This window comes from Amblyomma maculatum, unplaced genomic scaffold, assembly GCF_055883805.1.
Source record: "Amblyomma maculatum isolate TAMU_Amacu unplaced genomic scaffold, ASM5588380v1 scaffold_13, whole genome shotgun sequence".
NCBI lineage: Eukaryota > Metazoa > Arthropoda > Arachnida > Ixodida > Ixodidae > Amblyomma > Amblyomma maculatum.
In genome coordinates, this window is record NW_028146738.1 from 7,736,815 (window position 1) to 7,761,200 (window position 24,386).

At 48.3% G+C, this 24,386-nt stretch overlaps 1 protein-coding gene across 2 annotated transcripts in view; it reads left to right on the forward strand.

Moving 5' to 3' along the window:
• Positions 1 to 24,386, forward strand: part of LOC146172159 (uncharacterized) — a 107,887-nt gene that overhangs the window by 59,458 nt on the left and 24,043 nt on the right. The window contains exon 7 of one of the 2 annotated variants that reach the window (XM_084585836.1): positions 8,665 to 8,880. The exons of the other annotated variant lie outside the window; for it this stretch is intronic. Within the exon in view, the coding sequence (XP_084441962.1) occupies positions 8,665 to 8,794 (130 nt within the window). The 3' untranslated portion in view covers positions 8,795 to 8,880. Of the gene's footprint in view, positions 1 to 8,664; positions 8,881 to 24,386 lie in introns of those variants that run through there. 2 annotated transcript variants of the gene reach the window in all.

A 24,386-nucleotide genomic window follows, 5' to 3' on the forward strand; every position in this document is an offset into this window, starting at 1 on the left:
TGGTAAAATAACCCGCTTACTACAATGCCCCCTTGCCACATTATCGGTTATAACAATGAAGTCTCGCTCCTGAGTTCTCGTGCCAAAAAGTAGTTGAATGCGAAATCCTTGAAAAGAAAAAAAAAGGAAGAAATTCCAGCTGCTGCACCCACCCCGCCGCGCGCTTATACAATAGAACCTGTTTTCTGGCCTTCTCCACATTGTAAGCCCGCGCGCCTTTCTTCCGCTGCCCTTCCACCCCTCGGAACACAAATGGACTGCGCCCATAGCTCTGCGCTGCACCACCCTCCGAAACACAAATGGACTTCGCCAGCGTGCCGACAGCGCTGATCCGCTATCTGCTCACTCACCTGCTCGCCCCTCATTTTGCGCAGTTCTGTAAACGGATTTGGTTGTTTGTGCAAGTTGATTGCGTCGAAGTCAATCCTGGCCACGCGGTTTCTTGTCTCGTTTGAATCGCCGCCGAAACGTAAGATGGCTGATCCATCCGCTGATTATCGGACAACGTTGCCAGTGAAAAGAAAGCGCATGGCTATCGATTTGGAGAAGACAAGTGCAGTATCGCGAAGGAGTACGCACTATCTCAACCGACGGTGTCGACGATCATCCGCTCCTTTGAGAAGTTCTACAAAGAAAAGTCCTCGCTTGACAGTGGGCGCAGACACATTCGACAAGGCGCCTGACGACAACAGTGACGACGATGATAGCGACGATGACGCGGTAGGCAGGCTGCCTCAACGTTGTTCTCACAAGAGGCCCTGCAGTTGATTCAGTACCTCTGGGGCTTTGTTTTCGCGAGGGACCTTCCGCTGCACTACGTGGTGTATTTAGATGCCATGGAGAAGGATGTCGACACGCTTCGCGTGAGGCAAGCAAGGTTAGCGGACATGGGGTTTTCTCGTGCGAGCCAGTGAGGTGTACGTGGTGAGATGCTTGCGACGATTTCACCGCAGGGGCCTGTGTGCTCCAATCTCCTCTGCTTTTAAATAAAAGTTTCATCTTTCTCTCTCTCTTTCCACCCCAGCGTTACTTCGGGATTTCTCAAGCTGAGGGGCAGCTGCGGCAACCTTCTCATACTTTTTACAAGACCCCTTTCGGGGCCTCCAAAACGATGTCTCGGCGGAGCTCGCATGTCACTTGCCGTCCGTGAGCCCTCTCTGCAGTTATGCTTTTTTTTGTGCAAACAGTTTATAACAATTATCGGTTATAACAATGGAAATTTTGTGGCACCTGAATATTGTTATGAGTGGACTCGGCTGTACTTCTAGAATCAGCGTAAGAAACTACATTTATTTCTTCACATGCCTGTTCCAGTGCCCTACAAGGTAAAGAAATACTTAAAATTGTGCTATAACATGGTATCACCATATTAATAAACTTTCCCATTAAGCCTAAACACATTGGCATATATTTCTGAAATTGACCTAATAAACTGGTCACTGTCCCATAGTGGAACTTTGCTGTTCATCAGATGCAAAGCCATGTGCAGAGCCCTTTGCTGGAGCAAAAGCTTCTATTTGCACTCCATTGCATACAGCGGTGCGAAGTTTATTATTTGCCACACTTATTGCGCACCACGGGAAAAAAACAATTTTGACCAATTTGCATAGTTAATCAAATGCGAAGTAGGTGCATAGCTCTGCTTATTCCTGCTATACCTTTCCATCGCTTGCAGTCGCACAGCCCACTGTCCTGGAGTTCCTACCGCCCGTTTGTTCCTCTTCACTTTGGTATTCATTTCATGACGACACTCAGTGTCGAGCAGTTTCTTGAGCACGCACGGCATGTTTCCTGATTCTATGTGCTAGATTCTTTCACTGTTTACCTGCAATATCAGAATCAGTAGACTCACGATCCCGCTGCCTTCATAACCGTTGTACTTCAGTACGTCGAGCATGTTGAACCTGTGCCGCAGTGGCAGATGGCCTGGCTTTATGCTCTATCTTAAGCGGCACACGCAGCGTTCCCCGGATGCTCTCATTTTTTATATATACAGTAAAACCTCGTTTATCCGGATCTCGTTAACTCGGAAATTCGGTTAACTCGGACATTTTTTCTGGTCCCTTGAGATCCGGATTAACGAGCTTTTACACTATATATATACAGTTGAACCCCTCTATAACGAAGGCCCTCAAGAACGAAATTCTCGCGACAACGAAAAATTCTGGCGCCCCCGGCGAACTCCCATAGGGTTCAATGCATTTGTCCCCTCTCAACAGCGAAGGGTTTTTAAAAAGCAGTCCCGCATTAACGAATGTTTGAGGTAGTGATCTGCAACATTTTTTCAGCACATCAGCCAGTCGGGAACATAGAATGGGCGAAACTGCAGCAGCACACTCATCCGACAAGTCGAGCCCGTTCATTTCACCTGCCAACAAGCACCGGCGCAGCCATTTTTGTTTACTTTCGGTTGGTTCGGTAATGATGATGATAGCAAAGCATATTTTTTTTTTTGCCCGCTGAAAGCTGCTTTTTGCTAGCCTGTCTGTTGGCCACTACGCATGTATGTGACGTTTCACGCCACGTGACGACACCGCCGGCCAACCGGGGAAGAGCAAGGAACCTCCTTTTTTTTTCTTTTCGCTAGTGCGCCGACCACGCGACCACGCTATCTCGCCGATCTCGCCATCCGCCTTGTGCCGCTCGCGACTTGCCTGTGTACAGTGTTTTTTGTTTTTTTTACTGTCGGAAACATGCCGCCTCCTGTAAAGAAGCGCAAGTTTTTGACGCTGCAGGAAAAGGCTGCAATTATCGCCGAAGCTGAAAAAGGCAGGAAGAAGACTGATATTGCGGAGGAGTTCGGTATCCCGTGCAGCTCGCTTTCTACGATTCTGAAATCAAGGAATGGCATCATGGCGGCACTCCAGAACGGCGCGCGCGCTCAGAACAAGACTTTGGCAGCGCCGGTCTACGAAGACGTGGACAAAGCCGTATTTCAGTGGTTCCTGGACAAGAGAGCGAACAAGGTGCCTTTGTCCAGAAGCCTCCTGCAGCAAAAGGCGATTGACTACGCGTGCATTCTGGGGCACGACAACTTTAAAGCGAGTGCCGGATGGCTAAGTCGATTTAAAGCGCGGCACTGCATCGTCGCCAAAGTGTTGTCGGGGGAGTGTGCGAGCGTAGACGCTAAAGCAGCATCTTCCTGGATGGAAAAAAGTTACGAAGGCATAATGGACGAGTACGAGCCCTCCGAAATTTATAATGCGGACGAAACGGGCTTCTTCTATGAAATGTTGCCTTCAAAAACGCGAGACCTGAAAGGAAAAAAATGCCATGGCGGCAAGCTGAGCAAAAAGCGGGTCACCATTCTTTTATGCTCAAACATGGATGGATCTGACAAGCGTCCCCTCCTCGTGATCGGCCGGAGCAAGACTCCACGGTGTTTTAAACGTAACCGAAAGCTTCCGGTCCAGTACACTGCAAACCAAAAAGCGTGGATGACGCGCGCAATATTCACGAGCTGGCTGGAAGCCTTTCATACGGACATGCGAAAGCAGGGCAGATCTGTCTGCCTTTTTTTGGACAACTGCAGTGCGCACCACATTGAAGACGTTGCCCTGACGAGCATCCGCTTGATTTTTTTCCCCGCAAACTGCACATCCGTTATCCAGCCTCTTGATCAGGGGGTTATCAAAAGTGTGAAGTCTGCGTACCGAAGAAGGCTCATACAGCGGATGTTGCTAAACATCGAAATCAAGCGACCGACGGAAATTGACCTCTTCATGGCGCTGGAGATGCTTGCCGGCACGTGGATTGCTACTTTGGCCACGCTTGTCCAGAACTGCTTCAGGCACGCCGGTTTCGCAGCTGGTCAGCACGCCTTGGCAGAACCGGAAGCTGCAAGCGGTGACGATCTGCAGCCACTAACCGAAGCCTGGAACGCGCTTCGCAGTGTAGATACAATGGTGCCAGAGGCTGTTGAACTGGAGGACTTTTTGTGTGCGGACGCCGACTTGATCGTGCACGAGGAATTCAGCGACGACGCTATTATCGACAGTGTGCACAAAGGAAATGAGGCGAGTGACGACGAAGATAGCGAAAACCAAGCACAAGGTAAGCAAGTAAGCTCGCGTGATGTGCTTGATGCATTCGATGTGATCCGGACTTTTCTCGGCGACCACGACGACGACGACGAAGCTATGCATAGCTTATCAAGCTGTGAAGCCAGAGTCGTCAAGCTCCTGCACAGCAATGTCAAGCAGAGCAAAATAAGCGACTTTTTTAATTAAATCTTGGTTCTGGAAGGTAATGGGTGTGCTTATTTGTCCATTTTCGCGACAGCGAAATTCTCGCGACAACGAAAAGGTTTTCCTTCCCCGGCGGTTTCGTTATTGCGGGGTTCGACTGTATATATAGTCGAACCCAGATATATTGAACCCGGATATATCGAATTTTGGTTATATCGAACTCACGGAATATCCCCTTGAAAATCCCATGCAAAAGTATAGGGAAGCCGCGACGTATATCGAACTCAATTTCTTCGGTCGCTCGATATATCGAACTCCGCACCACGCACTGGAAAGTGTGCCTTTCCCAAAGACGATCGCATCACCCGTGGCCATTTGCCGCGTGACGTTTTCAAGCCACGCGCGGAAGTAATGAGAGGGGACACTTCGGCTAGGGCAGCGCCACACCCATTCCCTAAAGGCGCGCGCATTTGCGGTTGTCGTTTTCTGCACACCAGCATGTGACGTTTGCAAGCCATGTGCATGAATGAACCAGAGAGAACCGGTGGGAACGAGAGGGGAAAAACACGACAGAGCGAAGCGCGAGGGTGTGCCCATTCTTTTGCTCAGCTCTCCCTTCCTCTTTCCCGGCCTTCGTTCGCAGTAGCACGCGCTACGCATGCGCCAAGCCAGCTCAGCCTGTTTTCAGACAGAACGTCGGACGCTTTCTCCAGCATGCGTTGCGAACCCTCTGCGCGCGGCGGCTGACGTGGCAATGGCGCCTGCAGAAGTCAAGAAGCGGCAGGTCTTTTTTTTTGTGAGAGTCGTCTATTTTTATCATGCTGTAAGCGCAGTGTAGCATAAGATATGGCATTACGAAGCGGCATTTTTCTTTTTTTTTGCTGGAGTCGTTTATCTTTGCATGTATGAATCAATGAAAGCACGCGGTCAGCTGCGATCATGACACCGGCTTTTAGCATTTTTCACTTCAGACAGCATTTGCAGCTACTGTATCACGCTTTCCAATGATTTTGTGGCAGTGGACTACGCCCACCCCAAGCGCGGCGTGATAATCGAACCAGACTTGTGTAATCAAGCCATCACGGGCAGTCTGCCAAGTTCGCTCCCCACCGCCGCAGGAGCTATCAAAAGATAAACACTCCGCGACGTTATAGCTGCGCAGCATCTTGGCACGCTGCCAAGAAATGAGCTGTGGATGAGACGATCGAAATGGAGTGCGACATGCAAGCGAAAATACTGGCGATTTCTGCCGCGGCGACACAGCAACCTTGTTTTGAGCTGCTGCGGTGGCTCGAACGGCAGAGGGACCAATCTCTTTCTGTATGGAGGGACGCAGTTCCAACAAGTTGGAAATTTTTTGCTCTGTTGCTGCCGCTCGTCACTCAGATCGCTTAATTGCTTGCGTGTGAACGAGCTGGCCTTAATGCTTTTTTTTTCCCCCAAATTCTCGGTTGCTAAATTGGAGGGTGGGTTCATTATGCGAGTGAGCTGATTACGCGGGAAATACGGTATCGTTTTTTTCGCATCGCAAGTGCCATTCCAAGCCAATTTCTGTATATCGAATTATCGATATATCGAACTATTTCGTGATTCCCTCCGAGTTCGATATATCCGGGTTCGACTGTATATATACATTTGACGACCGATTTTTCGGACACCCAATTTTTCGGACATCCTTGATTATTCGGACTTTTTCCCGGCCCCAGGACATACCTTATAAAGTCAATGCATTACGCTGCTCAAAATTTCGGACACTAGAGTGTACGAAAGCGTCAGCCGGGCCAACTGCCACACATTTTGAGCGGTGTCGCCGCCATCTTGCTTACTTTTTCCTTCGCTAGCCTCGAAACCGGTGCCGGCCTTGCGTGCCGTTTCTTAGCTAAACACGCTGGATCGAGGCTATAATGATTGCCTAGCAGCTTCCGTTTCCGGGACAATGTCGCTGCCGGGGTGGGTGCTTTTTTTTTTTTTCTTTTAGCGTGATCGCTTCTACTGCCTGTTCTTCTGTGTGTTTACCGTGTAGGCCTAGCCATGGTCATGCTGATGCGAGAACTACATTCTGTCACTGTGGCTCGCATTTTATTGAATCAGCTTCAGTTCTTTTTCCGGATTTTATGTTTTTTTATTTTCGTGCAACGCTACAGCGAGAAGGCACTCAACGGAGTCGGTGTTGTGATTCAGTGTTTGGTGGTTGTGGTGTGCCTCGACAGTGGGAAAACCTACTCTGTCGATTTGCTTGGAGCACTTAGTACCCTTGCCGATGCGTGGAAGTCTGTAGCACCTACAACGCTGCCCAATTGCTTCCACGACGCGGGATTTGTGCTGAATGACGAGTCGGCTGCCTCGGACGAGGAGAGCGTCGTCAAGCAGTTGTCAGGCAGTGAGCAGTTCATTCACGACCTTCTCACTGCTGGTGTCGAAATTCCATGGGCTGTCTCATTTACAAAGTTCACAGACGTGGACCACCAGTTGGAACTGTGCTCTGGGCTCATAGATGCAGGAATTATTCGCCAAGTGCTTGTGGAGTCTGAGAGCGAGGGCGATGATGACTCACCTGCAGCAGCGCAGCCGACGCAAGCTGAGCTGATGCAAGCGAAATTCAGGTGGACCTGTTAGCACGGAAGCGGAGCATGGTGCAGAAAAGCATTTATCACTTTTTCCGGCCTCAAAATGAATAATAGGCAATAAATTGAGCTTTTTTGGTGCACATTTGTTTTTTCGAATATTTTCTTGGTCCGTTGAGAGTCCGAAAAATTAGTCGTCGACTGCATATATATATATTTGCTCTTTATCGCGTACGTCCAGAAGGTCACTGGCGATTGCGAGAGCAGTTGATACGATCGCAAGGGCAGGAAAGAAACATGCGCAGTGGCCGCCGCAATGGCGAACTAAACAAAAAAGAAATTGGCACCAGTCGTGGTGATCAATGGGAAGCGCGAGACACGGGGCCCACCTCGCTAGCGTGTGCGCCAGCCAATCAGCAGCTGAGAACGGCTTTCAGAAAACCTGCAATGGCAGTCGGTCTGCTTGAGCGATGCCATTTTGACATGCCTCAAAATGCTCACAAAGAAACAAGCTTCAAAACAAGTCCAATATGGCGGCGATCGGCCGGCTGCCTCGCCCGCAGGGCGCAATGAAATTTTGAACAAATTTTGTTCCTTCTGCGCGTAATCCAGGCATTTATCATTAGTCGAATCAGCTATTCTACTCCATACTTACCCCTTAAGGCAGCAGAACGACAGAAATTAGAGAGCCTCATCCGCACAAGTATTAAAAGAGCCCTTGGACTCCCGCGCTGTACTTCCACCGCTAGCCTCCTGCAGCTGGGCATCCATAACACATGGGATGAAATCGCGGAAGCAGTGCGCACTTCACAGGTAGAACGGCTCCGCCTAACCGCCGCAGGCAGATCCATTCTAGAAAAACACCCGCCGGGGTGGCGCAGTGGTTACGGCGCTCGACTACTGTTCCCAAGGACGCGGGATCGAATCCCGGCCTCGGCGGCCGCTTTTCGGTGGAGGCGAAAAGCAAAGCGCCCGTGTGCTGTGCGATGTCAGTGCACGTTAAAGAACCCCAGGTGGTCGAAATTTCCGGAGTCCTCCACTACGGCGTCTCTCATAGCCTGAGTTGCTTTGGGACGTTAAACCCCACAAACCATTCTAGAAAAACTGGGCATCGACACTTGGGGAGGCGCTCGGACAAAATCTGAAATAGACATGGCTGTACGGGACAGGCTATGGATACCTCCGCTGCCAAAAAACATGCATCCCGAACACCATACGGAGCGTCGGGAAAAAAGAGCTCAAATGCTCAGTAAGAAATTTAGCCGCTTGCCGCCGGAGGAAGTAGCCTTTGTAGATGCTGCCGGAGGGGCAAGCCCCTTTATGGTTGCAGCGGTATCGAATGGGTCGGGTAGACCGATCACCGCGGTCACCCTGAAAACTAGATCTCCTGAGGCAGCTGAGGAAGTGGCTGTAGCTCTACCCTGCGCCCAGACAAAGGCGCGTTTCATGATCTGCGACAGCAAAACTGCCATACGAAATCACAGTCGTGGGTTGATTGCTCCCCAGGCAATTCGAATATTACAGCAATCACCAATCTCGCGAACTATACAGCTGATTTGGACTCCATCGCACACTGGCGTTCCCGGCAACGAATCCGCCCATGCCATGGCTCGAGGGCTCTACCACCGAGCCGGCGGCAGAGAGGGGGGGCTTGGAGCGGGGACCATAGAGTGTGCCAAATCTTACACAGAAATTCTGCTGCATTATAGACTCAGTAGACGGGTGGCTGCTGCGCTAGCCCCTACCCTAAATTTCAGGCAGGCCATCGCCTGGCGTCGCCTTCAGACTGGGACATTTCCGCACCCGTTCCTGGTGAGCCATATGCTCCCAGGAGAAAGATCTGAATTCTGTGCAAACTGTGACTCGAGAGGGACCCTCGAACACATCCTCTGGGACTGCCCCTTTTCTCCCAGGAGGGGTCTAAATCTGACGCCGCAACTCTGGGAGACCATGCTGCGCTGCTCGGACCCTGGGCTCCAGCTAGCCGTTATCCAGCTGGCCTGGGACGCCGCCGGCCAACAACGTCTGCCGGCCTGCGTCTGAGGCGGGGCACCCGCCATCCATCCCAAGCGACGGAGGGCTGGAGCCTCTTCATCCGCTGGAATCAATAAAAAATTCTGCTCTCTCTCTCTCTCCTTCTGGGCCATTTTGCGGCTCCCATGGCACTTTAAAAGTCAGTTTTATTATATTTCTCGATCAAATTCAGCGTTGATATTTTTAGGACACGTGCTTGAAGGTGCAAACACTCCGAAAATGCATTTTTCTCAAATTTGTGTTTTTTTGTTCATTTTTTGCTATTCTAAGACCTGTGGCCCCCCCTTAACCTTAAATCATACTGTCACCCACCACTGCCCTTTTCCTTCTCTTTTTCTCATTGCATTGTGCAGAGTAGCATGCCAGATGGTCAACTCTCCGGCTGACCTCTGTCAGAGGCTTTTCCATTCAGTAAGCACATCTGTCTGTCATCAGATCTTTTTTCACGTTTTCCTCAGTCCATGTTCAATTCCTGAGAGATTTTATATCTGTTATGGTCGAAGATTGTCCTTTGCTTTCTTGCCTGTTTCTTGTTGTTCCCATTCATTTTTCTGGTGTGCAGCAGCTGTGCTTTCATCAGCGAAGTCATTCTTGTGCAATAACCTGTTGGCATGGGGAGGTCACTGGATAGGGGCAACCGCTATGGCTACATTTATTAAATCAAAGCTGGAAGAGTGGCAGCATCCAACTTAAGGGCAAATTCTGCAGCACTTGCGTCGGCGCTGCCTCTTTCACTCTTCGGCACGCGGCCAGTGCTGGCACGCGCATCGTTACAGGGCTTCCCCCAGTCGATCAGTCAATAGAAGAAATAAAAAAAGGACGGTGAAGAACATGATCAAAACAAATAATAGGCATGAAAAAGGGATGCCAGTAAGTTCAGTTCAGTTTAGTTTGAAGGTCTGTAAAGGGCCATTTGGTGGGTAAGCAATCTCAGGTGGTCGAGGCTGGCTGCTGTGCAGTGGACAAGTGGTGCCATAAGGGGAACGCGCAGAGGGATGTGACCAGCATAAAGATTCACCCAAGGATGATAAGCACTGTCCATGGACATATTGAAGGCCAAGCTTGAGGGCCTGGCTCTGACCATTGAATTAGCTGGGGAATGCTGCAGTGATGAATGCACCTTCATTGGGATTTGCGGGCAACATTTGGTGTGCAACATACAATCTTGTGCAGCTGATGGCATTGCGTATGGAAGGTGTAACCAGAGATGTGGAGGTGATGCTTCAGATACTGGCAGCTAAGGAATGGGGCACTCTTTATGGGAGAGCTCAAGGGGTAGCGGTACCACTACAGGCAAACGAACTGCGTTGCAGGGTTCCAGAGGCCATTGGTCCATCAGGCTAACAATGGCCTGGCCAGTGGTGCTATTCAGGGGAGGCACATTTGTGCAGTTGAGCAGAGTGCTGTGAGGCACACCCATCACTGCGTTTGCCAACATGGCAAACAGTAGGCCAGGCACCTCACCCAGCTTGACAGGGCATGGCAGTGGACTTAAAGCCACTGAAAAGTCCTGCTGGCATGTTTGGACCATGAGGATGTGCTGCCGCGGTGACATTGTGGCAGCGCCCGATGCGTTTCTTGCAAGAGTATCGGAGACGCTTGGCAGAAGTGGCAGGGCACCAACTGTTGATGGCTGCAGCGTGCTGTGCCCCCAGGATGCAGCCGGAGGCGAGTGCAATGCTGGCACAGACGGGGGTGAAAGCAGGTACTTAGAGTGGCAGCAGGATAGGATGAAGTATGCCAGGATGGCAGTGCACAGTTCATCATATGGGCGGCGTCCTGAGGCAAGGCAAGTGAGTCAACACAGGAGGTGGGATGAGATAAGGTTGCTGAGGACTGCGTGGTTGATTCATAATGCCATTCAAGGACATCACAGCCTGCAGTTGAGCGAATCACATGTTGACGCTTGCTGGCTAGAACACTGGATGCTGGGTCTTGCCAGCCTGTCATCCTGGGATGCTGTTGCGTTAGAAGGTGTGGATTTCTAGGTCGCAAACTGTGGAGGTCGATGGACGACCGGACCACGTTTGTGTTATAGCGTGGTGTCGTAATGCAAGTGGCTGATTCGTAATGCCATTCAAGGACATCACAGCCTGCAGTTGAGCGAATCACATGTTGACGCTTGCTGGCCAGAACACTGGATGCTGGGTCTTGCCAGCCTGCCATCTTGGGATGCTGCTGCGTTAGAAGGTGTGGATTTCTAGGTCGCAAACTGTGGAGGTCGATGGACGACCGGACCACGTTTGTGTTATAGCGTGGTGTCGTATTGCGAGTAGGACACTCGCTATGTATTGTTGTGGCTGATTTCTTCTGCCAAGCTTTATCTCTCCCCTTCCTCTTTCTTTCCCGGTCTTCGTTCGCAGCAGCAGGCACTACACATGTATGGACAAGCCAGCTCGGCCCGTGGCACACGCTTTCTCCAGTTTGTGTTGTGAACGCTGTGCGCGCGGCAATGGTGCGTGATGCACATCTCGTGTCGTTGTGCTGAACGTGCATAAACTATGGCGGCAGATTTTTTTTTTTTTCCGTGAGTCCGGCGTAGCTTATGCTGTGGTGGCTGTGGACGTTAAGAAGCAGCATTTTTTTTCCAAGAGTTGACCATTCTTGTCATGCTGAACGTGTCATTTAGCGTATGCTATGGCAGCCGCGGATGTTAAGAAGCGCCAGATTTTTTTGTTTTTTACGAGTTATCCATTCTTGCATCTATGAATCAAGAAAGCACGCAGTCAGCTAACACCGGCTTTTAGCACTGTTCGCTTCAAACGGCATTTGCAACTATCACGCTTTCCAGTGATTTTGTGGCAGTGGACTACGCCCGCTCCAAGCGTGGCGTGATAAATTTACCCAGGCTTGTGCAATGTCATCACGGGTACTCTGCCAAGTTCACTCCCCATCACCACTTGATCTATCAAAAGTATAGTCAAAAGATAAACACGCCCTGGTGCTATTGCTGTACAGCATCTTGGTGCACTGCCAGTAAATGAGCTGTGGATGCAATGGCCGTAATGGAGGGACGCGGCACCGAAGGTTTTTTTTTGTTAAATTTTCATGGGCAAAAGTGGGGGTGAGTTCATTATGCGAGTGGGTTGATTACGCGACAAATACAGTATCATATTTCACAATCGCAAGTGGCGTCTCAAGTCGATTTCTGTATATCGAATTAGCGACATATCAAACTATTTTGTGATCCCCTTCGAGTTCAATATATCCGGGTTTGACTATTTCATCACCGCGCATTTTCTCCAAAGTTTCAGTGCATGCTGATAGGTAGTTTACAATTTTGATGCTTAATCTAAAAAGGCATTCTTCCCCTTATCTGTGTTCATGGTAATATACAGGGTCAATCAAACTTTCCTAGGCCGTTCTGAATAGCCGGGGAGCGGCTGCTTTCCGCTATCATGGCGCAGCTATCAGATGTGCACTCCGTTGTGTGCTGGTGCTGAGGGTATCCACTGAGAGAACACCTGTACCCTTCATTCTCGCTCTCTTTGATGATTAAGCAGTGGAAAAATAGTGCGACACCTGCCTACGTGATTCTTTCTCCGTATTGTGCTGCAACGTGGTGCAGCAGGTGGCCGTTCGCCAGAGGGAAGCTTGATGCTGGCGTCAATATTTAGTTAAACTATATGTGCTTCTCTGTACTTTTCACCTTCTTGGCATGCCATAACATGCGTTTATATGCGTCAATTCTCTCACAGCATGCGGGGTCATAACTTCGCCTTTTCTAATCGATTTATTTGCTGGCAATTTACAGCACACATTGAGGTACAGCACGCATTGTTTGCTTGTGCTTCTGAAAGGTTCTTATTGCTGCATTATTTCTGATTCCGCCTCTTGAACCTTCTGTTAGTGAACGTGCTCAGTATCCTCATGCACATGAAGGCCCACATATCTTTGGGTTTAAGGGGTGACGAGGGTCTTAAAACTGACTTTTTTAGTTATGGCTAGAATCTCATGAAACTTTGCACACAGATGTGGTTTTCTCTCCTGATTTCAAAATGTAATCATAATTGAGCTGGTGGTCTTAGATCAAAAGTCATCTAACAAAGTCCAGAGCATAATTAGTGAATCTATTACGTAGATTTAATAAACTTTCTCATTGCTTTTAATTGCATGGAATGATAGCCAATGACTTCCCATTCCCGATGACATTCTTCATTTGCCTCTAAAGGCACATCATCCTCACATATGTCGAGAGTAAAAGGCTTCATTATTTGACACTGGAACTCATTAAGCTAATCTCAGATTGATATTTATCCATTGCCTAAACGAAAAAGTTAAAAATGTCATCGGTAACTCATTTTCTCTGAAAAAAATGGTACCAAAGTTATTAGTGTGAACTAAAAAGAAGCTATCAAAACCCTGCGTACGACTGTACAGATCGACCAAAAATATGAAACTGAGAAAACAGCATTTGAAGCTTGACCACATATTATAACTTGAATGATCAGTAGCCTCACTTGATATTTCTGACCAAAAATGACATGCTGTTCCCATTTTCAAAACTGTCTTCGGATTTTGACTATGTAAACTAAAACTGAAGCATTCGCCATTACCCTTGGCCCAGATAGTGTATGCCATTAGGAAATCAGCAAAATTTTGGACATGCAATATTTTAACCCTTTGAGGGTCAAATTTTTTTGAAAAAACTTTTGCTTTCGCAGAGGGTCAAATTACTTTATTGTGGATTTTGAAAGTTCAATATGAGTAAAGTCAAGGAAAAGTTATAGAAAATATTAGGAACCGTATTTTGGAGTCAACGTTGCTTGACACTGCAATCTCAGGATCCTCAGAAAACTGCAAGGAGAGCAGAAATACCTCACATGCATCGATTATAAACAAGCTAACAGCAGCCCCAATAAAGATGGTTTCTGTGGCCCCTGCACTGGGAGTGGCCATAAGGATAAAAATCAAGTTTTGTGCGCCTCCATTGCAATCACGGAAGGGGGGGGGGGGGGGGGGGGGGGTAACCGAAACCATGCAAGGCCCTCACCACCGGGCCACAAGCTGCAGCTAGCAATCAGTTGTTTATTGGAAGCGCCCATAATTATATAAATCAAGTTTTGTGCCTCCATCGTCATCAGGTGGCGAAGCCGAAACCGCTATGGGGCCGGGCGACACGCTGTAGCTAGCAATCACGTTTATCTTCGCAAGAAGGCAGCGTAATAAATTTCAAGCGCTTCTTGTAAGTCTTAGGAGGTGGCAGCACCTCCCAATGAGCATGCATCATTAGACCGGTATGGCAAAAACCTTGAGGGATGGAAAACCGCCGCCATACTTTTCTGGCAAAAACCCTCCAAGGGTTAATGGAAATTTGCAAAATCTCGACAGAGTGATATTGGATCATTAACTGATCTTTTCAACGTGACTGCAATGATATTAAGTTTGCCATTGTCACTCAATGAGAATGTAGAGAAAAAGCCCAGTAAGGCTGAGTACAGTGTCCTGAAACAGCACTGAGAAAAACGCACTCTCAATTTGAGAGAACCTTTGCCTTTTGCTACACTGGAGCTATGGCAATATAAGTGGAATCATTGTGAGGCTTTGTTCATATGAGAAAGGATATATACGTAAACCCTCATTAACTAGAAGTTGTAAAATCCATGAAAAATTTCGAGATATGCAGAGCTTAGAATTAAGCAAATTGTCAAATTTTTGGTGACAATCTCTGGTGATTCGTCGTGCGATGCTGCCACCAATGCCTGTCGTTGCCACTGGTGCACACCGCACGGAGCGACGGGACTCTGCGACAGAGGTGCGTTTTCAGCGTTGCTTTGTTACCATCCCGTCGTCATTCAGTCAAGGGGAGTACAGTTAGGCTATATCCTGTTTCTAACATTACACAGCTTGAAATACAATAACACTGATAAAATATTTACGCATTGTGTTTAAAAAAGAAAAAGGTCGCAGCGCAGCGGTGTGCTGCTACACAGTGATGCATACTTGCATTGCCAGCAGTGGCTTTCTCCTGTTCCTTTTGAAAAAGTGACAATATCTAGCCACACTAGCCTTTTTATTTTCCTTTACTACCCTAACAAGTTTTTACTGAATTATCTCGATGCGCTCATATATGCATGGATTAGACGAAGTGAGCTTCTGCAGGTTCTTCACTCAAACCAGACTAGGAAAACAAATTTCGCTTGGAAAAAAAAAAAAAAGCCACGACTGAAATTGAGCAGCTCAAAGCCTTCTGTGATTGGCTGTCTCGCGAGCTGCTTCTGGGTGACATGCGAAATTTTCTAAAAACCCAGAACCTTAGCGCGACGGCGACGAGCAAAATTGCTTTGGTGGCCATCGGCCCGTCGCGCCCGTCGACGCTCCACTGCTCAAGGGGAGCTTTTGTAATAAACGCAAAAAAATTCTCAGGAAAAGCTGAATTTTATTATTTTAGAAGAAAGAACTGGGGGGGGAGGTAATACTTGCCTGCTTCACATTGGCATTTGGCCCGACAAAAGCGTCCTCGAGCTGCTGAACGCATCGCATAAGCCATTGGTCACTGCGGCTGCATTCAGCTTTGTTGCGGAGCAAGCATTGCAGACACCACATACACAACAAAAATCAAAGCACATAGCGCGACGAAACAGAACCACACAATCACTAAGCCGCTCTTGCCGCTATGCACGTGAAAAGGGCAGCTGACCAAACCACGCTGAACTGGCCGAACCTACTGCCCGACAAGACCCGTCAGCCCCCGCGCGTGAGTGGCATTCACGTGACTGCTCTCAAGGCAAAAAATGGCTGCGTCCGCGAGAATTTTGGGTGTTGTGTTTTATGGCACATAGGCAGCTAAGGCCACCATGCACCAAACTCGGGGTTTACATATCTGTTTGGTGAAAGGAAGCAAGTGATTATTTTAATACACTTGAGTAGGTTTAGAAGGTTGGCATCTTTTAAGAAATCAACGAGAAAAGACATTTTAACCAGTGAATGTTTTCTTAAGAGTAAGCTAGGGTGTAGGGGAATGTAGTTATCACTGAACTGTGGGAAATGCTTTTTTCTAAGTTGATCGAGTTTTGTACAGGATACTAAACACTAACACTAGCAGCTTCAGAGGCTGCCACAGTGCCCTCACAAACCTCGACCACTTCCTTTAGGTAGGCTTGTAACGTATTGTGGTGGAGACCTCTGTGTGAGAGGTTCATTGCGGCGCAGAAATCAGAGAAGGCCGTAACACCTTTTCCGATGCTCTGGATACTTTTCATGGCCCTCATGTTCACCTCAAAGGGTGTGATCATAGCAGGTCCTTTAGCCCTCGGCGATGAAAAACATGCCACACAATAGTCGCACGCTGAGCACGTCACTTCCAGTTTCATTTTCTTTTCCTTCTTCCTGTAGTCGCTCTCTTCCTTTCTTCTTCTTCTCTTCCCTCTCTCCTTCCTTCTCTGGGGAAAGTGTCGGCTGTGGATGGCGTTGCATCGTCTGGGTGTGTGAGTGGCCTGATCATTCGACGCCATCTGGCTGACACAACCTTAGTTTTATCATTTTCCCTTCCATAGATATCTTAGTTGTCAATTTACGTTGAAAACTCTGCTATATAGGGAAGTATCGATAAGATACTTCTGTTATATAGTTAACTCCCGAGGCATGCTGCTAGGCTCCAATTCATGAAAACCGCCAAATGCGCTCCGTTCCAAAGTTATTCTAGTCTTTTCACTTTTGTGCTCCCGAATCGCAACAAATACTTTTCTAAGTAGATGTAATTTCTTACCACTATCAATGGCTAGCTAGCAACTGCAAAAACCTGTTTTTTTTCGAGGCTGCTGACCATTCCTTTAATTTTCTGTCTATGCTTTTTAGCCCAACCTTTCTGCTTTGGCTACCATTGATTGATTATTTGTAATTCTTCTCTTGAGGTGCTTAACAAGAAATAGACTGTATTGCTTGTCGGACTTGTTCAGATCGAGTGCAGACAGCCCGCACTTGCCACACTTTACTTGCGCAAAAAGCTCCTTCAGCACCGCCATGTCCACCACGATAAACTTCCCGATTCTGCCTCCTCCGTGTGCACCAGATTCACTTCAAGGAGGTCAAATTTGCACTGCGTTGCCGGCCTAGCATCAATGCCGCGCTTGGCCATGTCTGCATTTCCGTACGCGTGGCGACCTTCTCCGCTGTGTAAACTTCCGTGTCAAGTCGACGAGACGTGTTGGGACCGGGCCTCGATTCTGGAGCAAGTTCATCAGGCAATGTGGCAGGCTACGCTAGCTGCGGCTTCGAACAATCTTCCTTCGTTGCAGTCGAACGTTGGGTATTTGATGGGGCAGGCGATGATCGCTGCAGTTCGGAACACTCATCATCCGGCATGGTAGAACAGGGGGCAGGCAACAGGGCAAGCGACGCTCGCTGTGGCAGCGAGCTGTTTTCATCCGGTATGGTTGAACATACCAACGTCAAACCGCGTTTTGCAATGGGTGGCTGACGCTTCTTCCTCCCAAACGCATGGCGCGTCCTCATCATCAAACGCGCGTCTCCCGGCATAACTACTTTGTGCCCTCGAAGTATGCTACGTAGGAATGGTGAAACTAAAATGATCTCGCTAAGCGAGCACTGCACAAAAAGAGATGCGGTCAGACGCACGAAGCGAGTATCACGACGGCAAAAGTGCAAAAATAAAACAAAGAAAAAACGACACGCCTGTCGGGTCGGCCAATGGGAGACCTGGAACGGTAGGCTCGCCTAGCGCGCAAGAGCTCTGGTCAATCAGCAGCGCAAGAAAGGGAATCGAAAAACTGCTGAGCGCGTTCGCTCTCCTTGACTGATGCCATTTTGAGGGGCCACAAAATATGCACAAAGAAACAAACTTCAAAACGAGCCCAAGGTGGCGGTTATTGGCCAGCTGTTTCACCCGCGGCATGCGCGGGAAGTTCGAACAAATTTTGCACATTTAGTGGCTCCCGTGCTGTTTAGAAAGTCGCTTTTACCATATTTCCCGGTTGAATTCAGCATTAATATTTACAAGGCAGGTGCTCAAGAGTACAAACATTTTGAAAATGTGTTTTTGCCAATGGCCGTTCTAAGACCTGTGTCCCTCCTTAACCCTTTTGCTGTCACGAACATACCGCTACGTTTTTATGCTCCCCTCTCCCCCCCCCCCCTCAGTGTCACTGACGTACTGGTATGTTCTCTATCATGCGTTCAAAACTTAGTGCTTGAGCGCGAAGCTGGCACACTTCGTCCCGCGCTGTGTTGGTACTGTTGTGAATGGGGCTCCAGCCGAAGTTTGGAGCAGATTATTCAGAAGCTGAAGACTGAGACGGGTCTAGCGGGTGCCGGCGTGCGACCGCTGCCAAATGCGTTGAAGCGGCGGCGACGGCGGGGGAGTGGCACTTTGTTTCCGGCTGCGGCGACCAACCTTTCCCATCTTCCCTCCTTCGAGATAGAAACGAGCTGCCTTTCAAGCCTCCATGGGCTTTCGGCCGATGGACCTGCCGTACGGTTGGCATCGATCGACGGTGCAAGGCAAGGATGGGGATGAACCGCACCTCCAACCAAATGTTGCTGGGTGGCATATGGCAAGCAATGGAACACGACACAACAGAAACAGGACGTGATGACATGATGATGAAATCTGCTTTAATGGCCAGCAGGCCTAGCACGAGCTCTACACCCTGCGCCACTGCCTGCTTCGTTGTCTTCGTAACAATATTTTTGTGCTACGCCATGCCAAAATGCTGTGACTAGCCACAGAAGTTTGGAGGGTGCTAGATTTGGTGAATAATAAAAGCCATGTTGGCAACCTGCAGTTCTATTTAGTGGCTAATTCAATCCAGTCGTGGGGTCACAACTAATGAAATAAAGGAAAGCATGTGCATACTTGTTCACTCCGAATAATGGTCTTGGTTGAATTTTTATTTTTCTTTGAGTTCCTTTTCCTTATTGTTTGCTATGCTGCTTAGCATTGGCAGTGAACTTTAGCATTTTGGGGCCGATTTAAATGGGTAGCTTTATTCCAAAAATGTGTGTGCCATCAGTGTGATCTATGGAGATTGATTTGAAAGGTGCTACAAACACTGACATTGGGGCATGTCTATCTTACGGCAAAATTAATGGTGTCATTCATTGCAAGGCTTCAATTGAAGCGGGAAAGTAGACGCACATAAATTAACAGGTTATATTTTTATTAGTACGGTCATGTTTTAAGTGCCACTTGCTTTTAATGCATGTGTTGCATTATGAGGCTTCTTGAAGTTGCTGGTGTTCTGTTACATCATTTATGCACCGTGATGTTGTTTTTACCTTTTTTTCATGGTTGGAACCACGTTCATATTCCCAGATAATGTAGCAGGTGCATCTGTAACATCTGGGTTTGGGCTATATAACTTGAGGGAGATCTTGGTAATATTTGTTACTGGCGTCGATGGGTCGGTAAACATGCAGCAGTTTTAGAAGTTAGAATTTCAATCCCATAGCAATGTGACGGAGCCTAAGGCTACCAAAAATGACATTTACGGCTACTGGGGTAGTGAAACGCAGTCATGTCTATGTATAACAATATTCAAGCACCACATAAGTTCATTGTTGTAACTGATAATTGTTGTAAATGAGTTGCACGATAGAAAGCATAACTGCAGAGGGGTCACGGAGAGCATCGCCGCCGTGACCCCGCCGAGGCATTGTTTTGGTGGCCCAAAAGGGCCCTTGTATAAAATACAACAAAGTTGCCATGGCCACCACTCAGGTTGAGAAATCCGGAACAAATGCTGGGGTGAAATTGCCACGAGCATTGTGCCACGTAATTCTCACTGGCATGCACGAGGAAGCCCCATGTTCGTCAGCCTTGCTTACCTCATTCGAAGCTTGCCGACATCCTTCTCCATGGCATCCAGGTACTCCACGTAGTGCAGTGGAATATCTCTTGCGAAAACGAAGCTCCAGAGGGACTGAATCAACTGCAGGGCTACCTGCGAGGACAACGTTTAGGCAGCCTGCCTGCATCATCGCTGTCGTCGTCACTGTCCGATTCAAGCACATTCATGATGATCGCCTCATTGGTGAGAAGTTCTGTTATTAATGCCTCGTTCGCATGCAGAAACTATTCGAGTCGTGAAGGATCCTCATAGCCTATGAACCAAAGTTGTGACATCACTTCGTTGGTTGGTACTTCGCAGGCTTCGTCTCACTCCTGCCTCAGACAAAGCATGGCTTCTTAAATCAGTTCCGCACCATAGGAGTGCCAGCTTCGGACGACGCATCAAATATAAACTGCACGGCCATCAGCAGGTTGATTTTCAAGTCTAGTTGCTCCTTGCTTGTCTGCGCGAGCCATGTCCATCAGCAAGACTAACCTTGCTCAGAACGTGACGACAATACATCATCTTAAAATTGGCGATCACGCCAGCATCTCTGGGCTGCAAGCTTGCCATTAAAAAACTCACGTTTGAGAGATTGAACATGGAGTAATGGGCACTACAGTTATCCAGGACAAGTGCCACCTTCCTTATCGATCGCTCGATGCACTAACCAAACGCCAACAGCCACTCGCGAAAACATTCTCGCATCATCTATGCCTTGCGATTGTTATGGTCGCGTACTGGTATCCTGGCAGCACTGTGGAAACAGCAGGGCGCTTGTCACTCCCGTTGATGTAGGCGCACAAAAACATGGTGAGGTGCAGCTTGCTGTTTTTGTTGCCCTTGCACATGTCTTCTTTCAGTGCATACGTCTTGGAGGGCATCTAGAAAAACATTTTCGTTTCGTCGCCATTGTATTTGTCGGTGTCAACGCAGTTATCGAGGATACGGGCAACATTTCCTGCAGCCACTTCTTCGCCTCCACGTCAAGCAAAGCTCCCTCCGACATGGTGCTAGCGCACAAGACACACAAAAAATAGGTGGACAGGACACACGCTAGTCCTGACATGACACACGCTAATCCTATCCCCCTGTCTTGTCCGCTAGCACCGTTCACCAACGAGCCCAATTAGAAGCATTGAAGCTCCCTTGTTGGTGGTGGCTTTGTAGTCAATCCCATGTCTCCCTTTGAAGCACTGTATCCAGCCGCCACCTGGCTAATCAGCAGGGCAAACTGCTTTGTCTTGTAGACAAAGTAGGCCCGGTGATAGGCAAGTTCTGGGCACGGGCACCAAGAAACTATTCGTAGAGGGCCTTCTCCACCTCCTCCTTAAAGGCACCTTGTCGAACGGGTTTGTGCCTGCTGTCAAGCGAGCACTTTTCTTTGTCAAACTTCTCAGTGGAGCGGATGATCGTCGACACTGTCGGTTGCGATAGCACATATTTCTTAACCAAGCCGCATGCTTTCTTAGCGTCTTTGTATACCCCACCCCATAACTAAGCTTCAGCACTAGCAAAGGCAGGCACCTTCTTGGCCAATCAGGAGAGCACGTGCTCTTCCACGCTTCGTCGTCTGCTTGTCGTCTTCTCGTGGCTTATGTAGATATAGCTGAAAAGAGTAAATCGATGCAGCCTACTACCTCAAGCGAACACTGAATGGACAATAATGCGATATTAGCACTTTTATATCAAGAATGCGTTCGTCAATAAGAAGTACACAGCAAAGATCTGAAACTTAGGGTTATATAAGTGCGCATATACAGACTTAGTGGTACCCATATGGCTTTGTCACCAAACAGGTATTTTGTGCTCATTACCCTCTCGCATAACAAATGTTTCCTACTAGCGCTCTGTCGGTCGGATGAGGTCTGTATATGGATCCATGTTGGCATGAAAGCAGCGATATGTGGTGTGACAGCCTTAACTGTCTTGCCGTCGAGTTTGTCGGTAATCGGTAAGCATTCATGTTATGTGTTCTGCTACATCACAAAGTAGTATGTATTAATCACATGTTAAAGGTTTCCTTAGGGGCGTGTGCAGTGGAATTATACGTGCCAGCGACAGTGTGGGCATTCATGGGTCGACAAAAACAGCTAGCCCGCTTGAAGTATTTGTTCTCGAACACTTATGAGCACCCGTCTTTATGCTCCGTTTTATACATCAGGTGCAACACAGCGAAAGCTACACAAGTAGTTTGCAAGAAAAAAAATGGAGGCGTATCACTACACGCTCGTTTTGTGGCCGAGTTGTTCTTGCGGAAACGGACTCTATTCCGAGCATACACGTTTGCAATAACTTGCTTCACGTGCCTAGACATCTTCGCAGTGCAGATCTTATAAAAAAAAATGCGCAACGAAGAACCATTTTCTTAAAAAGAGATGCGCAGCACGGAGGGCACAGCCAGTGCCATCTAGTGGCACAGCTGACAAGGTTGCGGGGCAGTGAAAACGCGACACGAACGAAAACGTCATAAAAACATACAAATTCACCGAATCCGATCCTTTCCCCTTAAAAAGGTGCTCTTTATGAAGTTGATGGCAAATGTAAGATGTATTAAGCTTGCAGACAAAATAACTATTATTTGCTCTCATCAAGAGCAGGCACTATTTTTCATTGCGAATGCGGAGAGTGCAAACAAGAGTTGTAGTTTTGGCAGTGTTACACTTGATGTATGAAATGGAGTATAGTGTACTTTACTGCTACTGACTGCAGGACAAAAATTTTTGTACACTGCAGCTATCATGCAAGACGCACGGTGTCCTTTTATGTGGTGGGGGTGTAAATATTTATGAAGACGAGAACGTGCAGTCACGAGCTTGCCCACCTCGAGGGCAGCAGATACGAATGAGCCTGTGCATGACGGTCGTGTTGCACCCCAGTCATACGGCAGTCCGCCAAGGCCTTGACTGCAAAGGTGGCTTATTGCACTAAAGGAGCAAAACTGAGGAGCAGCGTGCCGCTACACGGCAAGCACAAAGGACGCAGCCTCTGTACATGAATGGAGTCGGCCAGCCGGCATGCACGACGGCTGTTAACCGCTGCCCGTGAAGTGGCGCTAGTAACAGCTAGAAAATAGAAGCTGACAGTATCTCTTCAGCTTAGCAAGATTGCTCTGCTCTTGTTCATGTTGACCCGTCATGAAGCGCCGGTCAGCGAAACTGGGTAGGTCTAGGGACGATTACGTTAGGTGGGGAGCAGCTCAGTTTGTCGCCCGGCGCACCCTCAGGAGGCGCCGTTGCTAAAAGCTGCACACTTGTGCAGGCATGCTGCTGTTACACGAGTATAGCAGGCAGTCCTTCTGATAACACTACTGTTTTGGTTTGCTGGTATGAATGTGAAGTACAAGCCAAACAGCACGCAGTTGCTGCTGCTCCCCTGATTATTCCAGTCTCGGCTACGGCGACCGGCAAAGCTGTTTGCTGAGGCAGTAAGGACACTGCCTCAGCATTCACCGTAGCCTTGGTAGTGCTGAAGAGAACTACTCGGATGGAGTATAATCAGTGCCTCCTGGAAAACAGAGCCTGCAGCGTCGCGCCTGGCTCCATAGTATTGAAATTGGCGGTCTGTTTCGCTGAGGGACTGTGTGGTGGTGCTCAATACATGTGTTAAGTGCGTGCGAAGCTAATGCAGGCGCGCTTTTCCATTCGTAGCCCTTTTTTGATTTTCTGTTAGTCTGAAACACCTTCAAGACCATTAAAATTTGTGGAAGTTGCCGCAAAGCGTCTGCTAGCATGGCCTCCGGATTTCAAAGGCCATGCTGCTAGAGAATAACTGCAACGTAGCCGCGAGGCGGAGCCAAAATTACAGCCTATTAGGAAAGGGAGTGGTAGTAGAGGGAGAGGGCTTTGCGGGAGGAAAAACCCCCAACGCTGCAGGTACGGATAACTCAAGGAGGTGCTGGTATAGTCCATCACGATACTGCGCCTCGTCTGCAGATCGATAGCTGTGCATCAGTTAGCGGATCAGCCATCTTCCATTGCGGTGGTGATTCAGACGAGACGGAGAAACCACATGGCCAGGAGTGACTTTGACGCAGTGAAAAACCATAACCAAATCCGCTGGCAGAACTGTGCAGAATGAGGGAGGAACAAGCAGTTCTGCGCTGTCGGAGCATCGACGAGGTTCATTCATGTTTCGGAGGATGGCGCAGCATAGAGCTATAGGTGCAGCCCATTTGTGTTTGGAGGGGTGGAAGGGCGACGGGAGAGATGCGTGAGGCTGGCGATGCGAAGGCCGGCAAACAGGTTCTAATGTATGAGTGCACGGCGGAGAGGGTGCAGTTGCTGGAATTTCTTTTTTTTTTTCCTTTTCAAGGATTTTGCATTCCACTGCCTTTTGGCATGAGCACTCAGGAGCCAGACTTCATTGTTATAACCGATAATGTGGCATGGGGGCATTGTTGTTAGCGGGTTATTTTACCATAGAAAACATACAAAAGTGGACGGTGCAGCAGCTCTTCATTGTTGTAACCGATACATTGTGAAAACTAGCATCGTTATAAGTGGGTTTGACCGTACTATAGTGTATGCTTTGGCACAAAACAATTAAACATTCGAGTCATTGTCCGCCCCTAGAAAGCGTAAACCACAGCCCAAAGACAAGCTCGCCAGTTTTTTTTTGCTTAACTCGCTTCCTACTCTGTTTTTGCTAGCTTTTTTTTTTGTTCTGTCTGCGTTCTCCCTCAAGCACCTTAATGCGATTGTCACCTTGCTACTCAGTTGGCCATTTTTTTTTTCTGTCCAGTTTTTTTATTGCCGCTTTCCTTTTTCTTTTGTTTTCACACTGCATTCAGTTTTAGGCACAGGTTGGTC